Source organism: Eulemur rufifrons, chromosome 30 (genome assembly GCF_041146395.1).
Source record: "Eulemur rufifrons isolate Redbay chromosome 30, OSU_ERuf_1, whole genome shotgun sequence".
Lineage (NCBI taxonomy): Eukaryota > Metazoa > Chordata > Mammalia > Primates > Lemuridae > Eulemur > Eulemur rufifrons.
The window spans coordinates 64,248,756-64,271,408 of NC_091012.1; the positions used below are offsets into that span (position 1 = coordinate 64,248,756).

The following is a 22,653-nucleotide window of genomic DNA, read 5'->3' on the forward strand; positions in this document are numbered from 1 at the left end:
CTTTCTGTGTCATCCATGGTGAAGGGGCAAGAGTGTGTGTGAGAGAGAACAAGAAATCAAGAGAAGGCTGAACTCACTTTTATAACAAGCCCACTCTCATGATAACTAGCTCATTCCTATGATAATGACATCAATCCAGTCATGAGGACAGAGTCTCATGACCTAATCCCCTATTAAAAGTCCCACCTCTCAACACAGTTGCATCGGGGATTAACTTTCTAACACAGGAACTTTAAGGGATCCATTCAAACCAAGCAGATATAGTTAAACTGACCAGCATAATCAATCAAGAGGATCTAGTTGACAATTATAGAATACTTCATCTAACAACAGCAGAATACAAAGTCATCGCCAAAACAGACCACATTCTATGCCAAAAAACATACTTTAACAAATTTAAAAGAATAAAAATCATACAAAGTAAGCTCTCAGACCTCAATAGAATTGAGCTAGAAATGAATAACGGAAAGATAGCTGCAAAATTCCAAACTATTTGAAACTATTTGAATAACATATAGATCAAAGAAGAAGTCTTAAGTAAAATTTAAATACATTTGGAAATAAATTAAAATGAAAATGCAGCTTATCAAACTTTGTTCTATGCAGCAAAAACAGTGTTTAAAGGGAAATATGTAGCAGCAAATACATATATTAGAAAAGAAGAAAGATCTAAAATCAGTAAGGTAAGCAGCTACCTTAGGAAATTATAAAAAATGAAACAAATTTAGTCCAAAGTAAGCAGAAGAAATTATAAAAATCAGAACAGAAATCAATGAAATTAAAAACAGGAAAACAATAGAAAAAAAATCAACAAGACCCAAAGCTCATTCTTTGAAAAAATAATCAATAAGATTGATGAACCTCTAGCCAGAGTCAAGGAAAAAAAAGAAATGGCACAAACTACTAAATTACAAAATTCAGAAATGAAAGAGGGTTCATAACTACTGATGCCATGGGCATTAAAGGATAATAAAGGAATATTATGAACTATTAGGTCAAAAAAATAGATAATTTAGATTAAATTCTTTGAAATACACAATCAAAACTTACACAAGAAGAATTAGATATTTGAATAGGCAATATCTATTAATAAAATTGAATCAATAACTAATAACCTTTCAAAACAGAAAGCACCAGGCTCAGATGAGTTTAGAACATTTCAGAAACATTTAAGGCCTGGCGCGGTGGCTCACGCCTGTAATCCTAGCACTCTGGGAGGCCGAGGTGGGTGGATCACTCAAAGTCAGGAGTTCAAGACCAGCCTGAGCAACAGCGAGACCCCGTCTCTGCTAAAAATAGAAAGAAATTATCTGGCCAACTAAAATATATATAGAAAAAGTTAGCCGGGCATAGTGGCGCATGCCTGTAGTCCCAGCTACCAGGGAGGCTGAGGCAGTAGGATCGCTTAAGCCCAGGAGTTTGAGGTTGCTGTGAGCTAGGCTGATGCCACGGCACTCACTCTAGCCTGGGCAACAAAGCAAGACTCTGTCTCAAAAAAAAAAAAAAAAAAGACATTTAAAGAAAATATATCAATTTTCTACAAAGTCTTCCAGAAAGTAGAAACAGAAGTACTTCCTAACTCATTCTTTAAAACCAGCATTACTCTAATAACAAAACGAAGATATTTCAAGAAAGGAAAACTGCAGACTAATATCTCTCATACACATAGATGCAAAAATCCTCAATAAAGTATTAGTAAATCAAATCTAGCAGCATATTAAAAGAATCACACAAAATGACCAAGTAGGATTTATCCGCAGTATGCAAGGCAGGTTCAACATTTGAAAATAAATTAATATAATCAATCATACCAACAGGCTAAAGGAGAAAAATAACATGATCATCTCAACAGATGCTAAAAAAGCATTTGACAAAACCCAACACCCACTCATGATAAAAACTTTCAGCAAAATAGGAATAGAGGGCAACTTACTCAACTTGATAAAGAACGTCTACAATAGGCCTACAGCTAACATTATACTTCATGGTGAGAAACTGAATGCTTTCCCTCTAAGATCTGGAATAAAACAAAGCTGTTCCCCCTCTCTCACTATTCCTCCTTACATCCTACTGGAAGTCTTAATGCAATAAAACAAGAAAATGAAATAAAAGATATGCAGATTCATAAGAAAGTAATAAAACTTTGTTCACAGATGACATGATTGTCTATCTAGAAAAACCAGAAGTATTAGTGAACATTTCCTGAAACTAATAAGCGATTACAGCAAGGTTGTAGGATATAAGGATAGTATACAATAGTCAATTACTTTCCTGTATACAAGCTATGAGCAATTGGAATTTGAGAGTAAAAACACAAACTATTTATGTTAGCACCAAAAGTTGAAATGTTTAGGTATAAGTTAACAAAATATGTATAACACCTATGAGGAAAACTGTAAAACTTCGATGGAAGAAATCAGAAATTAAATAAATGGGTAGATATTTCATATTCATGGATGGCAAGACTCAATATTATTAAGATGACAGTTTTTCCCACCATTATCTATAGATTTAACATAATCCCAATTAAAAATCCAAGAAATTATTTTACAAATATGGATAAACTAATTGTAAAGCTTATAAGGAAAGGAAAAATACCCAGAATAACTAACAAAATATTAAAGAAAAACAAAGTCAGAGGAATGACACTACTTGCGTTCAAGAATTACTATGAAGCTACATTAATTAAGACTGTGGTATTCGTAAAATAATAGACAAATATATCAATGGAATAAGATAGACAGCCCAAACACAGTGAACTGATCTTTGACAAAGAAGCAGCAAAGGCAGTTCAGTGGAGAAATGACAGTCTTTTCAACAAATGGTGCTAGAAGAACTTTTCCATATGTGAAAAAATATGAATTTAGATACAGACCTTATAGTTTCACAATAATTAACTCAAAATGAATCATAGACTTAAATATAAAGCACAAAACTATAAAAGTTCTAGAAGATAATATAAATGACCTTGAGTTTGGTAATAAATTTTTAGATACACCAGCAAAAGTACCGTCCATGAAAGAAAACAATTGATAAGTCAGACTTCATTAAAATTAAAAACATCTGTTCTGTGAAAGATAATTGAGAAAATGAACAGACAAGCCACAAAGTAGGAGAAAATATGGGCAAAACAGCTGTTAAAGAATTGTATACAGAATCTACAAAGACCTCTTAAAATTCAACAATAAGAAAACTAACAGCCCAATTAAAAAATGAGCAAAAGGTCTGAACAGATACCTCACCAAAGAAGATATACAGATAGGAAATAAGCATCTGAATATATGGTCAACATCATACATCATTAGGGCATTTTAAATTAAGACAATGACATATACTACATACCTATTAAAATGATTAAAATCCAATATACTGACAACACCAAATGTTGGCAAGGATGTGGAGCTAAACATTGCCTTATCATGTGATCCACCAATCATATTTTTATATCTATACAAAAACCTGCATGCAAGTGTTTATAGCAGCTTTATTCAAAATTAACAAAACTTGGAAGCAACCAAGATATGATTCAATAGCGAATGTATTAACAACTGTGGTACATTCAGACAATAAAACATTATTTATTGATAAAAAGAAATGAGCTATCAAGCCACAAAAAAACATGGAGGAACCTTAAATGTATATTACTAAGTGAAAGAAGCCAGTTTGAAAGGCTGTATGAGTCCAACCATATGACATTCAGGAAAAGGCAAAACTATAGAGATAGTAGAAAGATCATTGGTTACCAGGGGTTTTGGAGGAGGGAGGGAGGCATGAATAGTCAGAGCACAAGGGGTTTTAGGACAGTGAAGCTATTATGTATATACTGTAATGGTGGATACACGATACTATACATTCCTCAAAAACACATAGGACTGTACAACATAAAGAATGATCCCTAAACTATGGACTTTAATAATAATTCATCAATAGTGTTTCATTAATTATAACAAATGTATCACACTAATGCAAGACATTAATAATAGGGGAAATTGGGAGGGGGCAAAGGGTTATATGGAGCTCTCTGTACCTTCTGCTCAACTCTTTTTTTTTTTTATTCTGGTAAAAAAAATCATGTAACAAAAATTTACCTTCTTATCTGTTCAGCTTTTTTGTAACACTAAAACTGCCATGAAAAATAAAGATTATTAAATAAAGAAAGAAAGAAATCTCCTTTGTGTTTTCAAAAGAAGCTACTTGTTTAGGGTATGCTTGAGCCTTCATTTTTGTATTATCAGCAACTAGCACAGTACTGGTGGCACCACAAAAACTCAATAAAAGCACATTGAATAAATGAATACAATTAAAAATAATAATAATATCACAAAAGACATGGAGGAACCTTAAATACATATTACTAGGTGAAAGAAGCCAAACTGAAAAGGCTACAGTCTTTATGATTTCAACTATACGACTTTCTGGAAAAGGCAAAATTTTGGAGACAGTGAAAAGATCAGGAGTTGCCAGGGGTTTTGGGGGAGGGAGAGATGAATAGGTGAAGCACAGAGGATTTTCAGGGCACTGAAACTATTCCATATGATACTATAATAATAGATAACATGTCATGATACATTTGTCAAAACCCATAGAATGTATAAGACCAGGAGTGAGCTCTAATGTAAACTACAGACTTTAGGTGATAAGGATGTGTCAATGTATGTTCATGGATTGTAACAAATGTACCACTGCCGTTCTGGATGTACATGGTGGGGGAGGAGATGAGGGGGGCAAGGGGTAGGGCATATGGGAACTCTATTTTCCACTCAATTTTGCTGTGAACCTAAATCTGCTCCAAAAATTAAAGTGTGTGTGTGTAATGCTAGAAAGACACTATATTCATGCAATGTAGTACAATTCAATGCCATTAAACAGATGTTTAAAAAGCTCTATGTGCTGAGTGTTGTGGTGAGCTGGGATGTATTAATAAAACCAATACTGTCTCATACTTATTTCGCATTACCTCTCCTTATTGACTTCCTCTAATTAAATTTAACTATGGAGAAAGTAAAAAAGGAAATATTTTATTAGCAGGGAAATTCCAAACTACTTTCCAGTTTTTTCTCCAGGGGCTATTATACTTTTACTTGTTCATAAAGATGCTGAACTGCCACCAGAGAGCCCACAGTCCATACACTTCAGGGCCTGCCCGTATCACCAACACCACTCTTACCACTACTGCTAATCGTCGTCATCATCAGGAAGTATTTACTAGTAAGCAAAATCTGTTCTGATAGACACTGTACTAATCTTTGTACGTAGGTGCTTCCTGCTCTCCGAAAGATCATAAACGAAAAAAATCAATGCCAAAGGGAATGATAACATAGTATTCAGATAAAGAGCACAGATGCAACGAAATCTTGGTTAATGGAATTGTTTCACAGATGGAGATTCTGGCTAGTTGAATTTTCTGTTCATCTGGAATTTAAATAAAAAATCCTGTTGGTTTCTTAATTGAGGTAAATAATATTAAAATGTCTAAGTTCAATTTCCACTCATTGTAAATGGTCCCTTGAACTAAACTGAGTTCTCCTTTGATGTCTAGGTATCTTGCAGAGTCTCTGGGATGTTATCCTGAGTATTAGTAATAATTGTCCAGGAATCACGATTGAGAATATGAAGGATACAAGGTATGTTTTAAAAAAACACAAAACTTTTAATTAAATAAAATCTCTCTTTTGGTGTTATTTGCTTTTTTTCCGATTAAAGCCTTATTAGTTAAAGACCAGCATCAAGCCTGTAGTCTGACAAAATCAGATTTATTGATACAATGCATCGAGGGAGGGGTACTCCAGAGGAGCTACGTATTGATCTTTGAGTGAAGAAAGGAAGAATCCTTGTAACATTTAGGATTCCACTGAAAGATTCTGAGGAGGGTCTAGGGAAGCAGGGATAAATCCCAGATTGGTTGGAGGTTCTGAGGCAGAACAGGGAGAAGTAGCAATTAACTAGGGATTGGGTACTGGCATGAGGCAAGGGTGGCTTAGCAATTGGGTATCCTCAGTAATAAAGGCAAGTAGCAAAGCAGGTTTGGGGCATCACGGGTAAGAAAGCAGTAGTCACTCAAAGGAGGTGGGGGTCGTTATGGCATTTTACAACTGCTGCGTGACCTTGGGGGAAACAGTGTTTTCTGTTAACTCTGCAGCTGGCTTTATCTGTCTGTCCTCCCTGCCTGATTAATGGCAGGACTGCTTATTCTCAGTCCATACTGATTTTCACTCTTTCAGTCCCAGGAAGGTTTTGACTTTTTACAGCCTAAATGTGGAGTACAACAAAACATTCTGACAATTGAGGATTCTTGCTAGCAGTGATTTGATGAGTCCGATCTAGCCCCACGGGAACTGTGAACTGCTCAAGGGCAGCTCTTCCTCAGTCTCCAAACCTCAGTTTCTTAATCAGAAAAATAAAGCTAATACTTTTTATTTCAGATGGTTACCATGAGAACCCAATGTGATTTAAGATGCAAAAATGCTTTTGCAATCTGTGGTGTACTATAAAAACACAAAGTGGATTATTATTACTGTTATTATTATTTACTAATTATAGGTTCTTGTCCAGAGCAATTTATAATCCTAGAAAACATAGTTGACACTTGGAATCTAGAGTCTGCTCAGTAAATGAAGAGAGATAAAAAATATGTTTAGGTAGGCTTTACATATTTTATGTATAGGTCAAGGCTAAGACCAGCCCTGAAGCCACGCCTTCAAATATGATCAGTCACATAACTGGCAATTAAGGCTGGCTTGAGCTAAAACTATGCTGCTTATGAAGTTTATTTTTTCTGTTGAAACTTCCTCATGACTTACAAAATCTACCTTCACATACAGGTGTGATGAGATTTGAAACTTATTTAAATGAGAGACGAAATGATTGAGCAGTGTTCCCTCTTCCCAAGGATGGGATGTGAAGGAGAGAAAGGAAGAAATTTTCTTTTGAAGCCCAACTTTGGGTAGTCCAAGGGCATACAAAGTGCTAAAAGACACTGAAAACATGTGTGGGAAGTTGCCAAAATATATCTCATCATTTTGCCTAGGGCTGCCTGGGACTCCAATTATTTTTTCTTTTTTTTTTTTGAGACAGAATCTCACTCTGTTGCCCAGGCTAGAATGCCGAGGTGTCAGCCTAGCTCACAGCAACCTCAAACTCCTGGGCTTAAGCAATCCTTCTGCCTCAGCCTCCTGAGGAGCTGGGACTACAGGCACGCACCACCATGCCCAGCTAATTTTTTCTATTTTTAGTTGTTCGGCTAATTTCTTTCTATTTTTAGTAGAGATGGGGTCTCGCTCTTGCTCAGGCTGGTCTCGAACTCCTGAGCTCAAACCATCTGCCCGCCGCGGCCTCCCAGAGTGCTAGGATTACAGGCATGAGCCACTTCGTCTGGCCTCCAATTATTTTTTCTATACTTTTGGGACAAACCACCCACTCGCAGCTCAATATTGTTTTTTAAAAAGGGTGGGTTATTTATTAATAGGTTATTTTGGTCCTTAAGATAGACTCACCTTATTTCAAGAATAAAACTTTTTCAGGCCTGTATCACATTCTCTCTTTTGTTAGAGCATTTCACTCCTTCAAGGAGAGGATAGTAAGGTAGAAAGAACAGAAGACCAGAAAGAGGTGAAGGAGTGAAGAAACCAAAACTAAAACAAACAAAGCCCATATTCAACTTGCAGCCTTTCAGAAATTGAATGCAAATAAAATTATTTGCATTTTAAGGAGGTTTTCTGAAAAACCTTAAGATAAATTGAATATGTTTTTCAGGTCAAGAATTATTAAAGATCTGGTAAACTGTTTTATATAGTATTGCCTGAGGAAGAAAACATTCGGTATTGATAGGGCAATTTGTAAACTGAGATTTATAATCCAAAATTACTTTCCACTGGGAGAAAGCAATTGTCTTGAAATTCCCATGCAGTCTTTTTTTGACAAACAGATGAAATTCACAACCCTGCAGGCAATCTTAAAGATGATAATTTCTTATTTAATAGGACTGGTTCAGTTTTTCTAACTTTTTTATTAGCACTATAGGATACATACCTCACTAGCAAATTCTTTTTTAAAAATCCTCAAGCCTCTTGTAAAATTAATTAAAAGGAAGTTCTACAGAGGTGTGGAACTGGGGTGGCCTTCCTAGAATCCTCACTCCCAAAGGCTACTCCTTTTCTTGAACTCTCTGATCCCACTTTGCAAGCGGTTCCCATTAAGCTTTAACAGAAAGATAGAAATTAGGAGGTCTTCTCCTAATGATTCCCACTGGGTTTCCTCCAAATAATTATTTAACTTCTCTGAATAGACATGGTAGAGCTTGCAGAGAGCAGCTTGTTGGAATGACTTTATAATGGTAGAAAAAATAACCAAGCTTGCACAATTACAGCTTATGCTACTGTACACATTAACTTCCCTTACCATCTCTACAAATGACATGTTCTGGAGTCAGTGAAAGGGTTGTGATGCAGTTGTGTGGGACAGGCTGGCAGTTATGAATGGATACTACATTGAGGTTCATATTTCCTTGGGGCTCAGTCTCCTAGCACCATCAGAGGGACAGGAGGGCCATGCCAATCTCTGCTTAGAGGGAGATAAAAGGCAATCTATATTCCCAAAGTGGGGTCTAAGTACTTTCACAATGAGTTGCAAATTGGGAGAGGCTGGGGACCACAGTGGTAAAAGTGACCCAGAGAGCAAATGAATGAGAACTCCAAAATCCTAGCCAGGATTCGATCTAATATATTAGCCAAGCTGCAGGGGAACTGCTGAATATACAAGTTGCACTTACTGAAGTCTGAGTGACATTATCTCATCAAGCTCTCAGTAACTATCCAAGCCTTTCTATTAGGTAACTTTTTTAAAGTCCTCTATTCCTCTGTGGCAATACTCAGAGATAAAAAGTTGTAGCACCTACTTCTAGGATCAAGCTGCTGCCCAGAAATTGAGAACCTAACAGAGGAGCCAGCCCTCTTGCTAGATCCAGTGCCTCTGGAGAAGCTACTCCACAAGTCAACTCTCTGACGGCTACTTATTTACCTCCCCACTTCTTAGATATACTTGGCAGTGCAATTCTGAAATGTACATGCAACAAAAGAGCTATGATTCAATTAAAATATGAGCCCAAAACAATACCTTTGATATGGTCTAAATGTTGGTGTCCCCCTCAAATTCATATGTTGGCACCTAATACCCAATGTGATAATATTAAGAGGTGGGGCCCTTGGGAAGTAATTAAGTCATGAAGGCTTATGAATGGAATTAGAACCCTCATAAAAGAGGTGTGAATGAGCTCTCTTGCCCCTTTTTCCATGTGAGGACACACAGAAGGCCTCACCTATGAGCAACAAGGCTTTCACCCGACACTAAATCTGCTGGTGCCTTGAGTTTGGACTTCACAGCCTCCAGGACTGTGAGCAATAAATTTCTGTTGTTTATAAATTACCCAGGCTAAGGCATTTTGTTATACTTGCCTAAACAGACTAAGATAACCCTGAAGGATAGCCATGCATCCAGAAGTAAATTTTGTTTCCAGAACTGCCTTTGAGAGGAGTCCCTTAATCAAAATCCTCAGTGTTCTGCCATCAGAAATGTTCCCTTTGGAGAAAATGTGTGGGCTAGAGAAGAATATAAATCTTCTCTCGGCTCACCTAATAGTATGATTAGCAAGTTTTTTTTCTATTAAACTGCTGGATTTGTTCCAATATGCCATGCTGTGTAAAACCTTGTATGCTTTGTTTCAAGGACATTGGCTTTGGAGGCTAGAAGACAGGATCTAGTAATTAATCCCTGTGTTAGCATAAATGGCCATAAACTGAAGGAATTCTGGAATCCACACAAGCTCCCTGATGGATCACAGATCATACAATACAGTCATGCACCATATGATGACGTTTCAGTCAATGATAGACCATGTATATACAATGATGGTCTCATAAGATTATAATGGTGGTGAAAAATTCCTTTTCTATATTTAGGTATGTGTAGATGCACAAATACTTATCATTGTGTTACAATGGCCTATAGTATTCAGTACAGTAACATCCCATACAGGTTTGTAGGCCAGGAGCAGTAGGCTATATTCTGGGTTTGTGTAAGTACACTCCATGATGTTTGTGCAACAACCAAATATCCTAATGATGCACTTCTCAGAACATAGCCTGTTGTTAAGCGACTCATGACCATATTACAAAATAGGCAACTCTGTGTTTATGTTGGCCAGGAATTTCTGCCTTTTTGTTTGCACTTCGCTGAATGTCTCTAGTTAGCTAGTGGGATTTTGTGAAATTTTCAAGATAAATTCCCTATAACTTTCCTCCATTGCAAATATAGTTATGTACCCCTTTTTACTGGGGGTATTGGGGAAGGTGCAGAAAAAGGATGTAACCAAGTCAATTAAGCAATGGCATTTTACCAGTCCTGAAAGGCCGACTTCCTATAGCACTTACAGCTGGTTGACTCATTTGGCACCTAATATAGTGGCTAGTTCAGGATTTATCTGTTTCATGTATGTATGTTTTGTCTCCCACCAACTCTAATCATTTGCTGCTACAGAGAGTAGCAGTGCTTCCCTTTTCTTTTATAAAATGCTATAACTACTTTGGAATACAGTTAGGTAGATTCTTGAAAAGTTAAATAATCTCAGAGGGAAAAAATGGACAACAGGCAAAAACTAAAAAAATCTGAATAAAGAAACGCCTTTAGTTGGTAAAGCATTTTTTAAAAAAGATTTAAAGTTTTTTAAAAAAACAAACTGAAAAAGTTAAATTTATGCCTACTATAAAATTCACCCACTGCATGTCTAGGTATTTAGCCAAGAAAATGGGAAATATAATGTGCATACAGAGACGTGCATATGAATGTTCACAGCAGCTTTATTTGTAATAGTCCCAAACTGGAAACAACACAAACGTTAATTCAAAAGGTGAATGGAGAAGAAAATGGTTGTATATTCATATACTACTCAACAATAGAAAAGGAATAAATTATTGATACATAAAACAAGAGGGAGAAATCTCAAAATAATTGTGTTAAGTGAAATATTCCAGAGAAAAACAAGTACCTACTGTATGATTTTATTTATATAAACCTCTAGAAAATGCAGACTGATTTACAGTGACAGGAAAATCAGCATTGTGGGAGAAGGCAGGAGGGAAGGATTTCAAAGGGATACCAGAAAATGCAGGGATGATTAATATGTTATCTGCATTATGGTAATGGTTTCACAGGGATATACATATATCACTCAGGACTTACAGATTGTATACTTTAAGTTGTGTGGTTTATTGTATGTCAATTATGCCCCAATAAAGCTGTTTATTTTTAAAAATCTACTCAGACATATAGAGGAAAAGGGAGATCTTAGGCTCGTGTAATTACTACCCTTGATCACAAAACATACCTCTGAGCTTTTTGGTAGTAGATATTCTGCTACTATGTACTAGTGTACCTATCACTTGCCCTTTTGGGGACAAGTTTCTTGTTCTGAGAAAGGAAGGGTGACCTTTAAGGTCTTTTATAGGCAGATATATTGATAATAATCTTAAATATGTATCTTATAAAACAATATAGAAGAAATTCAGTTGCATTAATTTCAAATAAATCTTAATTTGAAGTTGCCTAATAAAGCGTTACTAATCAGGAATCAACGTTCAAAGGGGAATACTTAAGAATTATTTGTAGTATATAATTTTTTCAGAAAATCTGCTCTGTACCAGGTGATCAATGAGAAGGTTTTTTTTTAAAATATAAAAACCAGATTTACTGAGAGATATAATTCATCCATTGGAAGCGTACAATTCATTGTTTTCTAGGATATTCACAGATTATATGCAACCATCACCATGGTCAATTTTATAACATTTTCATCATCTCAAAAAGAAGCCCCAGCCTGCTTAATGGGTTACAGGGTTTCCTTTTGGAGTGATGAAAATATTTTGGAACTAGATATGGTGGTGGTTGCACAATATTGTACTAAACGCCACTGAATTTTATACTTTAAAATTGTGTTTTATGTTATGTTGTATTTAACCACACACGAAAAATACACCCATACACTTTAGCTATAACCCCTATTACTCCATTCCTTCCCATCAGCCCTAAGCAACCAGTAATCTACTTCCTGTTTGTATATATTTGCTTAATATGGACATTTCATATAAATGGAATCATATAGTATATGGATTTTGGAATCATATAGTATGTGGATTTTTGTCACCAAGAATAATGTTTTTAAGGTTCATCCAGGTTTTATGTCAGCACTTCATTCCTTTTTATGGCTAAATAATATTCCATTGTATGAATATACCACATTTTATTTATCCACTCATCAGTTAAACATTTAGGTTGTTTTGTTTTTTTTTTTTGGAGATAGAGTCTCACTCTGTTGCCTGGACTAGAGTGCCGTGGCATCATCATAGCTCACAGCAACCTCAGACTCCTGGGCTTAAGCGATCCTCCTGCCTCAGCCTCCCGAGTAGCTGGGACTACAGGCATGCGCCACCATGCTCAGCTAATTTTTTCTATATATTTTCAGTTGTCCAGCTAATTTCATTCTATTTTTTTTAGTAGAGATGGGGTCTCGCTCTTGTTCAGGCTGGCTTCCAACTCCTGACCTCAAGTGATCCTCCCGCCTTGGCCTCCCAGAGTATAGGTTGTTTTCAGTCTTTGTGTATTATAAATAATGCTGCTAAGAACACTTTTGGACAAGTTTTGGGGTGGATGTATGTTTTGATTTCTTCTGGTTACATGCTTAGGAGGGGCATTGCTGCACTAGATGGTAACTCTATGTTTAACCATTTGAGGAATTGCCAGACTGTTATCCAAAGGGGGTGCATCATTTTACATTCCTGCCAGCAGAGCATGAGGTTTTCAATTTCTCCATGTTCTCACCAATACTTGTTATAATCTGACTTTTTTAGAGTAACCATCTAGTAAGTATAAATTTGTATCATGTGGTTTTGATTCGCATTTCCCTGATGACTAATGATGTCAGGCACCTTTTCATGTTGCCTAGAAATACATTCCTATAGTCAATATTTTGCATAGGCTCTTGGGGGTTCATGAACTCTCAGAAGTTATGAACCCCTAGAGAAGAGTTATTGGGTGGACACATGGAGAGAAATTATCATGAGAGTAATTATAAATTATATTTAAACATAATAAATAATATAAGTGTACTTGTTTTATTTATACTGCTATATACTCAATAAGAAAACTGAAAAAGTACATTTTAATATCAGTTACACTGAAATATTAGATTGATTTCCACTACATGATTCTTAATGGGGGTACAAGGGAGAAGGGTCCCAATTCCTATGAAAATGAGGAACATACATTACACATCACCATCTCTGAAACCAAATGGAAACCCCACAAACTGAGTGAGGTAGGAAAGGTTACCTATGTCTTTTTTGTACAATGAGAAGGTACTAAATAGAATTAGAAAACCAATAGAATTGATATCTATACACTAGAGAGTTATCTGGGTAACAGGAGAGTGAAAAGAGGTCTAGGCGTGTGCTAAACTGAAGGATCAGTCATTTTCAGGTTGAGCGGTGGATGCTGGGAAAAATAAACACTATCCAACGTGAGTCAATAGTTATTTTGGCTGAGTACCAGCCTGCTATTGCCTCTGCAGCTTTACACTTACGACATATGAAGGTTGTTTCTTGCCAGGGAATAAATGGACATTGGCCCAGTGATCTGAACAGTCACCTGCAAAGTTTGAAACTTTTCTGTGATTGGATGGAGTAACTATGGCCTAAGCTTCAGAAACTCAAAGAAATTTGCTCAGGCAGCTTTGGGAGGGTCATTATACCCTAAAGCCATATCCTTAGAACCAGAGATAAACCTTCTTACGTTAGAAGCTTACGCATTTGCATTTAAGGCAGTCACCCTTGCTCTCTCCACCAGATCAGCTTTTAGAGAATGGAATGATTTGGAGTTGCAATTAAAATCCTGGGCAGAATCCCTTTCAGGACGTTTCATTGCTTAACGGCAAAGACAGCAAAGAAAGATAAGCAATTCAAGTTCTGTACCTTATTTCACCTTCTCTAATGTGACCTGCCAGTTCTTCAATAAATTTCTCCCCTTTCATCCAGTAGATCATTGGCCCGGACTCTCCACTGAATCCGAAGAATGCTTTGCAAGGGATGTTCAGAGGCTTACCTGAGAATGAGAGAAAAAGAAATGAGCAAATGACTCCTGGTTATCAGTGGGAGACAGGAAGGGACCATTTAACATCCAAAGGAAAACTCTGAGGTAACCTATTTTGCAACTCTTCCTCCAATCATCTTATCATTGTATATGAGAAAATTTTAAATAAGTTACAAGGGCTTCTGGGAAATGTTAAAATTCAAGGCATTATCAAAAATGAGAAAATAAAGTTAATCAGTTTTTAGAACTGTTTATTTTTACTGCTTCCCTCTCAGGAACGAATGTGAAAGAATCAAATGAAAAGAATACCTTTGTATTTTTCTTTGTTTGAGGCTATTAAGCACTGCTTACTTGGACTTGTCTTTGTAGCTAACATTAATCAAAAGTATAAGTTAATTTTTTTTGGTGACAAGACATATCATAATAGACTATCCTCTATTATTAAGATTGCAAAGGGAAAATTTGTTTATTCTGATTATTATGTATTTTAAGAAAAATTGTATAATACAAAGTATAATAGTTAATTTTAGATATGAACTTAACTGGAGTAAGGAATACCTAGATAGCTGGTAAAGGACTGTTTCTGGGTATGTCTGTGAGGGTGTTTCCAGAAGAGATTGGCATTTGGATTGGTGAACTGAGTGGGGAAGCTCTGCCTCAATGTGGGCAGGCACCACCCAAGTGGCTGCCTCCCCCGCCCCACAATGGAACAAAAGGCAGAAGAAAGGTGAATTCTCCCTCTCCCTCCCTCCCTCCTATTGGTTCTGTCTCTCTCGAGAACTCTAATACACAAACCAAAGGGAAAATGTTTGAATTACAAATATATCTATAAAAAGTCCAAGCAGGGGAAACTGTCTTACCATATTTTCTGTATTCTTGTATCACTCACAGTACCTAAATAATTCTAAGCAGTATTTAAGCACTTTTCATTATGCATCTTGTGACTTTAACTAAAATTCCGTTTTAATTGTAAATTTCTCACTACCTATATAAGCAACTGTTTCTTGCTGGCATCGATTTTATTTTCTTTTGGCAAAGTAGATCATTAAGGGAATAATGGTAGAGAGAAAACATCTTGACACATTTGACACTTACAGGAATCCCTTGATTTATAAAACATATTAGAGCATATTATTTTCTCCATAATATACAATCTTTGCCCCAGTGAAAGCACTAGATAAAGCAATTTCAAAAATATTTTTTCCTTGTAGACTTCACGGTGGACTTGTTCCCATCATCACTCTGAGCCACAGACAAATTCTCCATTTTACACTTCGATTGATCCAAAACCTCCATGTTTTAAGAACCACTGCTTTCTGAAACTATTTCTCTTTATTTATTTTTATTTTTTTATTATTTCAGCATATTGTGGGGGTACAAAAGTTTACGTTATGTATATTGCTCTTGCCCCCCAACCCCCCCAAGTCAGAGCTTCAAGCGTGTCCATCCCTAGATGGTGCGCATCGCACTCAATATGTATGTATACACCCATCCCCTCCCCCCACCCACATCTGCCCGACACCGGATCAATGTTATTCCTGAATGTGCTCTTAGGTGATGATCAGTGAAACCAATTTGATGGTGAGTACATGTGGTGCTTATTTTTCCAATTCTTGGGATACTTCACTTAGTAGAATGGGTTCCAACTCTCTCCAGGAGAACCTAAGAGATTCTATATCCCCATCATTTCTTATAGCTGAATAATACTCCATGATATACATATTCCACATTTTATCAATCCACTCACGTATTGATGGGCACTTGGGCTGTTTCCACATCTTTGCAATGTGACTTGTGCTGCTATAAACATTTGGGTACAGATGTCTTTTTTATAGAATGTCTTTTGTTCTTTTGGGTAGATGCCCAATAATGGGATTGCTGGATCTACTAGTTCTGGTGACTAAAGAGAAATGGATTTCTCTTTAGTCACCAGAACTAGTAGATGGCTTTCTTTGAGGGCCATTTTCACAAACAAACAATTTTAATGGGAATTAGGGTTTATAGTAAGACAAGTGGATATTAAAGAAACCCCATAGACATGTGGATACTGGGCTGACCCCTAATAAGTGACTTGTTGCCTAATAATAGTTTTATTATAGTGCAAATGTATACCTCAGCAAAATGACATATTGTAGACCTTGGGATCATTCCATAATTGTCAAAACCTTCAATATCAAAATTCTGTCATATATATGTCTGACACAAATCTGAAACAAGCTTATTCATTGTTGCTTTGAACACGTGCTCTGTCACATAGCTGTGTAAAAGTGAAAGACAGTCTTGAATAGTAGAAAGTGCATTGGACTAAGAGTCAGGAAATTTGGATCCTAGTTTTGCAACAAGCAAACTGGCCCTTGGCAGATTACCTAACATTGTGTAAAGTGATATTTCATATATAAATATATATATATATATATATAGTGAGGATGGTAATAATATTTGGAAGGCTCATGTGAGATAATGTATGCAAACGTTCTCGGTGAACTCAAAAGCCCCATCCAAACTTAGCATAGTGTTGTTTTCCTTCTGAGGCTTGGTCATCCAAGTAGAAGTCAAATTTGAGGCATAATCTGATATGGATACTGAGATTGATACGTGTTCATTTTGACTCTGTCAATCTATGTTCTTCTTTTATTTATGAGCTCCTCTGAGGGAATATCCTTCTCATATCTGTGTTCTATAAAGTTTTTTAAAATTCTAGAGTAGGTATGATTCACCCAAGCAGGCCCTGAGTTCTCTAAACCTGAATAGAGAGTTTTTTTCTATGCCTTGCTATCCTTCATTCCCATGAAATTGAAGGTATTAAGGAACATCAAACCAGATGGCAGAAAATCCAGAGATTGTGATAAACATTATTATAAGCGATCCCAGTTGCTAAAACTACCAGTCTATACATTTATACATATAAACCTTGGTTGTCATTCCTTTGAGCTATGTTGAAAGAATCTATCAAATAAAATAACTTTTAGTGATTCCTAGTGTGTGGGTGCTCAGAACCTGGTTTGATTTTAATGGAGAAAGACAATTATAGCAATGTGCAAAAAGGGGCCTCCATGAGATGGTCTATCAAAAATGACAGCGTCTGCTCTTTTCTTGGCTCTACACACAAGGTACTGACTATTGCAGCAATTTCTCCTGGGAGGAATGTTGTTATTCTCCCATCAGACAGGTTCTTGTTAAATAAACACATGAGACAGGTATTTCAGCAGTCTAGTTTTTACACATGCTGGATAAATACCCTGAAGCCTTTTGTCAATGGCCAGAAACAGGAAAACCATCCAACCGTCATACACAATACTCTGACAAGTGTCCTAAAATGATCAGCTCTTGTGCCAGATTGTGAGACTTCAATGTGTGCCAGGGAGTGGACACCTCCTCTTCTAAAAGGCATGAGAGAGATCGCTGCATTGATTGGGCAAATGACCTGAAACATAATCTTTCTAGGCATTTCTAAAATTTGGCTTATGTGCAAACTCCTATCTACCATTTGCATCTCTTTGCTACTGTATAGTTTTGCCTCCAGATATTTTCAAAGTAATTCCTGTGTTACTGTATGCCCTATTAGTAGAGATGGCCAACTCACATTTACATCTAAAGTAGGTTGGAGACTATCAAAATAAAAAGAACTTTGTGCCTTGGTGCATTGGTGCTAGGCAATGAGGTAAGCGAGGCTTGCTGGAAAGTGGCATACATACAGTGGATTGGCTCTCGTTGCCCTCGCATCCCCCCAGTTCCCTTTCTCAGAGAGCTCTGTGAGCATCTGCATTGTAAGGAGGTTACCTAGAGACCTTAAAAATCTAGAAATCTCAACAGGCTTAAATTTTTGTAGCCATGTATTTGCTGGACATTTGTCTTGAAATGGATAAACTCAGATTATTAATGTGAGGAGAGTCCCTGGGGAGAGAGCTCACACACCTATGTCCCATTAGGTCTTCTTGTGTTTTAGAGTGCAAACTTTTCAAAACCAGATCATGAGGTAAATCAAAATATAATGAAGGTTGTGATGGTAGTAGGGTTTGTGTGCCTTTGTGTATGTATGTGCGTGTATGTATGAGAGAGAGGGTGGGGTTAAGAAAGGATGGGAGTTGGACAGGAATAGGATCCACATACCATAATTCCTACCATTTCTAAATAAAAAAGATATACAACAGTGGGGTACTGGTAAATATTTAACAATTGGCTTTCAGGAAAAAGTATGCATGTAAATATATAAGTTTATCACAAATTTTACTAATATAAAGGATGTCACACAATATACAATATAATTATGGTAAATCCTACATACTCAATTGATTCTTACAGAGTACTTCCATTTACTTTTGTGGAACCTATGTTTGCAAATAAAACACAAGTATAGTTCTGATATGAATATTGGTCAATATTTTCTTGAACATTAATGAGAAAGGTGAAAGCAAAACAATAGATGAATGTCAGAACATCACTCTTGCTTCGGTGATATGAGTGACTTCTTTTGATGAATTGGATAACAGATTCTGTTTGCATTTCATTTCCATAGCATTGTTCTTAGAAGACTGTTAAAAGAACCTGAACCTGAATCATCTGATGCGAGAGAATTGCAAATAAGGGTGGAAAGATAAAATCTATTTTATTTTGACCACACATCTTAATCTCTTCTATCAGGACTTTCTAAGAATTTCTCAAGGCCAACAATTTGATTTTTAATACCTTTATCTATATCTGACCCCCCACCTTGATGGGCTATGGATTTTCTAAAGGCCACAGATAACCATCAATGTCCTTTTCTTGCCAGTTTTTCTCCATTCTTTGTTTTTCTCTTTAAACAATTTTCAACCTCTTTTAAAGTCTCTTTTAAATTGTTCTATTATCTCTATTTCTTGCCATGCAACTTTTTTTCCCATTTGTGTCAGAGGAAGCATCCTTATGGTGGTTACTTTTCTTGTGAGGTTTGTAATTTCATTACTGTGTTTTCACCTACAGCAAGGATTGTTTTCTGTCGGAGTCCCAGATGCCGAGTGTTGTAGAGGAATTCCCTCAGAGTAGTTCCAAGTTTGCCTCTGCCAAGGCCCTACGAGTTTTACTGGTTTGGAACCAGTTTCTCTGTTAATTTCTTAGCTTGGGGGTTTGTGCCACACGTGGATTGTGCGAATTTAAAGTCCGCAACCATGCTTGGTCCAGGTTTAGAGTTCCAATTTCTCTTACATGTCTCTTTTCATTTACGGCCATGGCTCTGGACTGAATGTGAATTTCCTGGCTCCTTTCCTGGGCCAATGAGTGAGTTTTCTAGGCCCCATTTCATATACTTTTAGGCTTTACAAACCATTCAGGTTTCTAGGTTTTTTTTTTGTTTTTTTTTTTTCTGGGAACTCAGTTCTAGCTCCATACTTTACACAGATTCTGAGCTCAAGCCCTTAGACCTTTAAGGTCCACATCTGGTTCTGATATCCCCAGGAACTATTCAACTTTAGTTTATACTCCTTTCTTTGACTCTTAGTTCTCTATTCTTTCCTAAATCCCAAGACTTTCCCCTACTTGCTTTCAAGCTAGGAAAAGCATGTAAAAATCTTTCTTCCATTTTGACCAGCATTTCTCTGTGGTTAGAATAAGAGATGAGCCTTTACCATATCAATTCAGTCTACCATACTGACTAACTGTCTAAAGCCACACAGAAGTCTATAAATTGTGTATCTTTGGCCTGAATGATCAAGTTATTTAATAATTTGATTTTCACCTTTCTTACCAAGGAGCTAAAGATAGAGTTTCTATTCCTGTTACTGCTAACATAAACCGAGATTTTCCTTTCTTCCGTGGGCTTACCCTTCAACTTGGCCTTTTGAGATGAGATTAAAAGCAGAATGGATAGTTGTGATGCCAACGTGAAAGCTAGTCACCTTCCTGCTGTGCATTATGTGCTTAAGTTTGTAGCTTCACCTTTCAAGAGGTTTATTACTTCCCTAAGAAGAAAATCCACAATTGGGGCACAAATCTTTTATTTGTATTTGTGAGAGTGCCCTGAGCCAGTCTAATAGGCCAGCGTCAGAACACATGGAACACAGGGGCGTGTTACTTTCAGTTGTGAGACATATTTTAAGAAGGTTGTTGCTAATAATGCACTGACGTTTGTTAATTAGTTCCTTAAAAATATACAAAAGAGCCAAGAGCATCATTATATTAATGCCACTCTTACACATGTGCATTCCAGTATGCTTTTCCTTGAGTGGGAGATAAAGGGTAGAGTCATAACTTGCATATGAAGAATGCTCCATTGTTATAGATTGAATGTCCCCTCCAAAACTCATTTTGAAATGTAATTGCCAGTGTAAGAGTGTTGAGAGTTGGGACCTTTAATAGAGCCCTTATGAATGGAGTAATGTTATTGTGGAAGTGAGTGAGTTATCACAGGAGTGGGCTCCTGATAAAAGTATGAATTCAGCCCAATTTCCTATCTCTGTTTCACATGCACATCTTCCACCATGGGATGACCCTCGCCTGATGCCAGCACCATGCTCTTGGACTGCCCAGCTTTCAGAACTGTGATCCAAATAAATCTCTTTTTCTTATAAACTGCCCAGTCTGTAGTGTTCTGTTATAGAAGCAGAAAATGGACTAAGAGAGAAAAATTGATACTGAGCTTGGAATTGTGGCTATAACAAATTCCAGTGAAATTCAGGTGAAACTGTATAAGTGGCGTTGGAACTGGGTAATGGGCAGAAGCTGAAAGATTTTTGAAGAAAAAGGCTAGAAAAAGTCTGTATTAACATGAACAGACCATAAAGAATAATTCTGGTAAGGACACAGAAGAAGAGGAGAGCTGCAGGGAGAGTCTGAATCTTTTTAGAGATTATTTAAAGGATCACGATCAGAAAGTTGGTAGAAATATGGACAATAAAAGCCATATTTGAAACTCAGTATTGAAAACTGAGGAAAATGAGGAACAAAGTATTCAAAATGAGGAACAAGGTATTAGAAACTGAAGTAAAGGCCCTTCTTGTTATAATATAGCAAAGAACTTGGTAGAATTGTGTCTGTGTCCTAGAACTTATGAAATGCAGACATTAAGAGAGATGAACTAGGATATGTGGTGGAAGACATACCTAAGCAGCAAAGCACTCAGGCTGCTGCATGGCTACTTTTAACTGCACAGTGAGATGTGAGAGCAAAGAGATGACTTAAAGATGGAATTTATAATTAAAAGGGAAGCAGAGTAGAAAGATTTGGAAAATTTGCAGCCTGGCCACACAAAGAGTGAAAAGGCATCTTTAGAAGAGAATACTAGGGGTGTGGCCAAGAGACCATTTGTTAAAGGGATTAATATGGATAGAAGGAACCTAGGTGTCATCCATCAAGACAATGGGAAAAACACCCCAAAGGCATTTTGGAGATGTTCAAGGCTGACCTTCCTATCACAGGCTCAGAGCTCCAGGAGGACAGAATGGTTTCAGAGGACAGGCCAGGACAGCCTCCATGAGCTCATTGCCCAAGGCCACCTCAGGACTCTGCTCTTTATATTATAGTGAGATATCCCTCGGCTGCTCTAGCCATGGCCAAAGCAGGCCCAGGTACAGCTCAACCTGCCACTCTAGAAGGTATATGTGATAGATCTTGGTGGTATCTGTGTACTGTTAAGTCTGTAGGCTTGCAGAATACAAGAGCTGTGTGGGCATGGCTACCTCTACCTAGATTTCAAAGGATGTCACTGATAGCCTGGGATTGCAGGCTGAAAACTGCCACAGAGGCAGAGCTGCCACAGAAAGTTCCCACTAGGACAATGCCTGGTGGGGCTATAGCAGTAAGGCCACCTCAGAGACCCCATAACTGTAGAGTCATCAGCATACAACACCCACCTGGAAAAGCTACAAGCACAAGACTCCAACCTTTGAGAATTGCTGCATGGGCTGAGACCAGCAAAGCCATAGAAGTGGGGCCGTCCACGGCTTTGGGGGCCCAGCTCCCCAGTGTGCCCAGGATGTGGGACATGGAGTCAAAGGAAATTATTCTCCAGCTTTAAGATTTAATGCTGTTTGTCCTGTCAGGTTTTGGACTTACTTGAGAGCAGTTACCCCTTTCTTCTTGTCCATTTCTCCCTTTTGGAATGGGAATGTCTATCCTATGCCTATCCCACCATTGTATTTTGGAAGTACATAACTTGTTTTGATTTTATAGGCTCATAGCTGGAGGAATTTGTCCCAGGACAAATCATTCCTTGAGTCTCACCCATACCTGGTTAAATGAGACTTTAGACTTTGGACCTTTGAATTGATGTAGGAATGATTTAAGACTTTGGGGGTATTGGGGTAAAATGAATATATTTTGCATTGTGAGAAGGATACAAGTTTCAGGTAGCCAGGGGCTGGATGCTATGGTTTGAATGTCCCCTCCAAAACCCATGTTGAAATTTAATTGCTAATGTAACTATGTTGAGAAGAAAAGTAAAACTCAATGGAAATTAAGCAGGGGGGAGGGGGGAAGGGGAGGAGGGGTTGGGTAAATTCACACCTAATGTGTACAGTGCACACCATCTGCGTGAAGGGCACACTTATG

The 22,653-nt window shown here is 37.2% G+C and overlaps 1 protein-coding gene across 1 annotated transcript in view; it reads right to left on the minus strand.

Moving 5' to 3' along the window:
* IL1RAPL2 (interleukin 1 receptor accessory protein like 2) overlaps positions 1-22,653 on the minus strand; it is a 498,076-nt gene that overhangs the window by 37,689 nt on the left and 437,734 nt on the right. Inside the window, exon 5 of the mRNA XM_069464229.1 lies at positions 14,016-14,145. Coding sequence (XP_069320330.1) covers positions 14,016-14,145 — 130 coding nt within the window. The remainder of the gene's footprint in view (positions 1-14,015; positions 14,146-22,653) is intronic.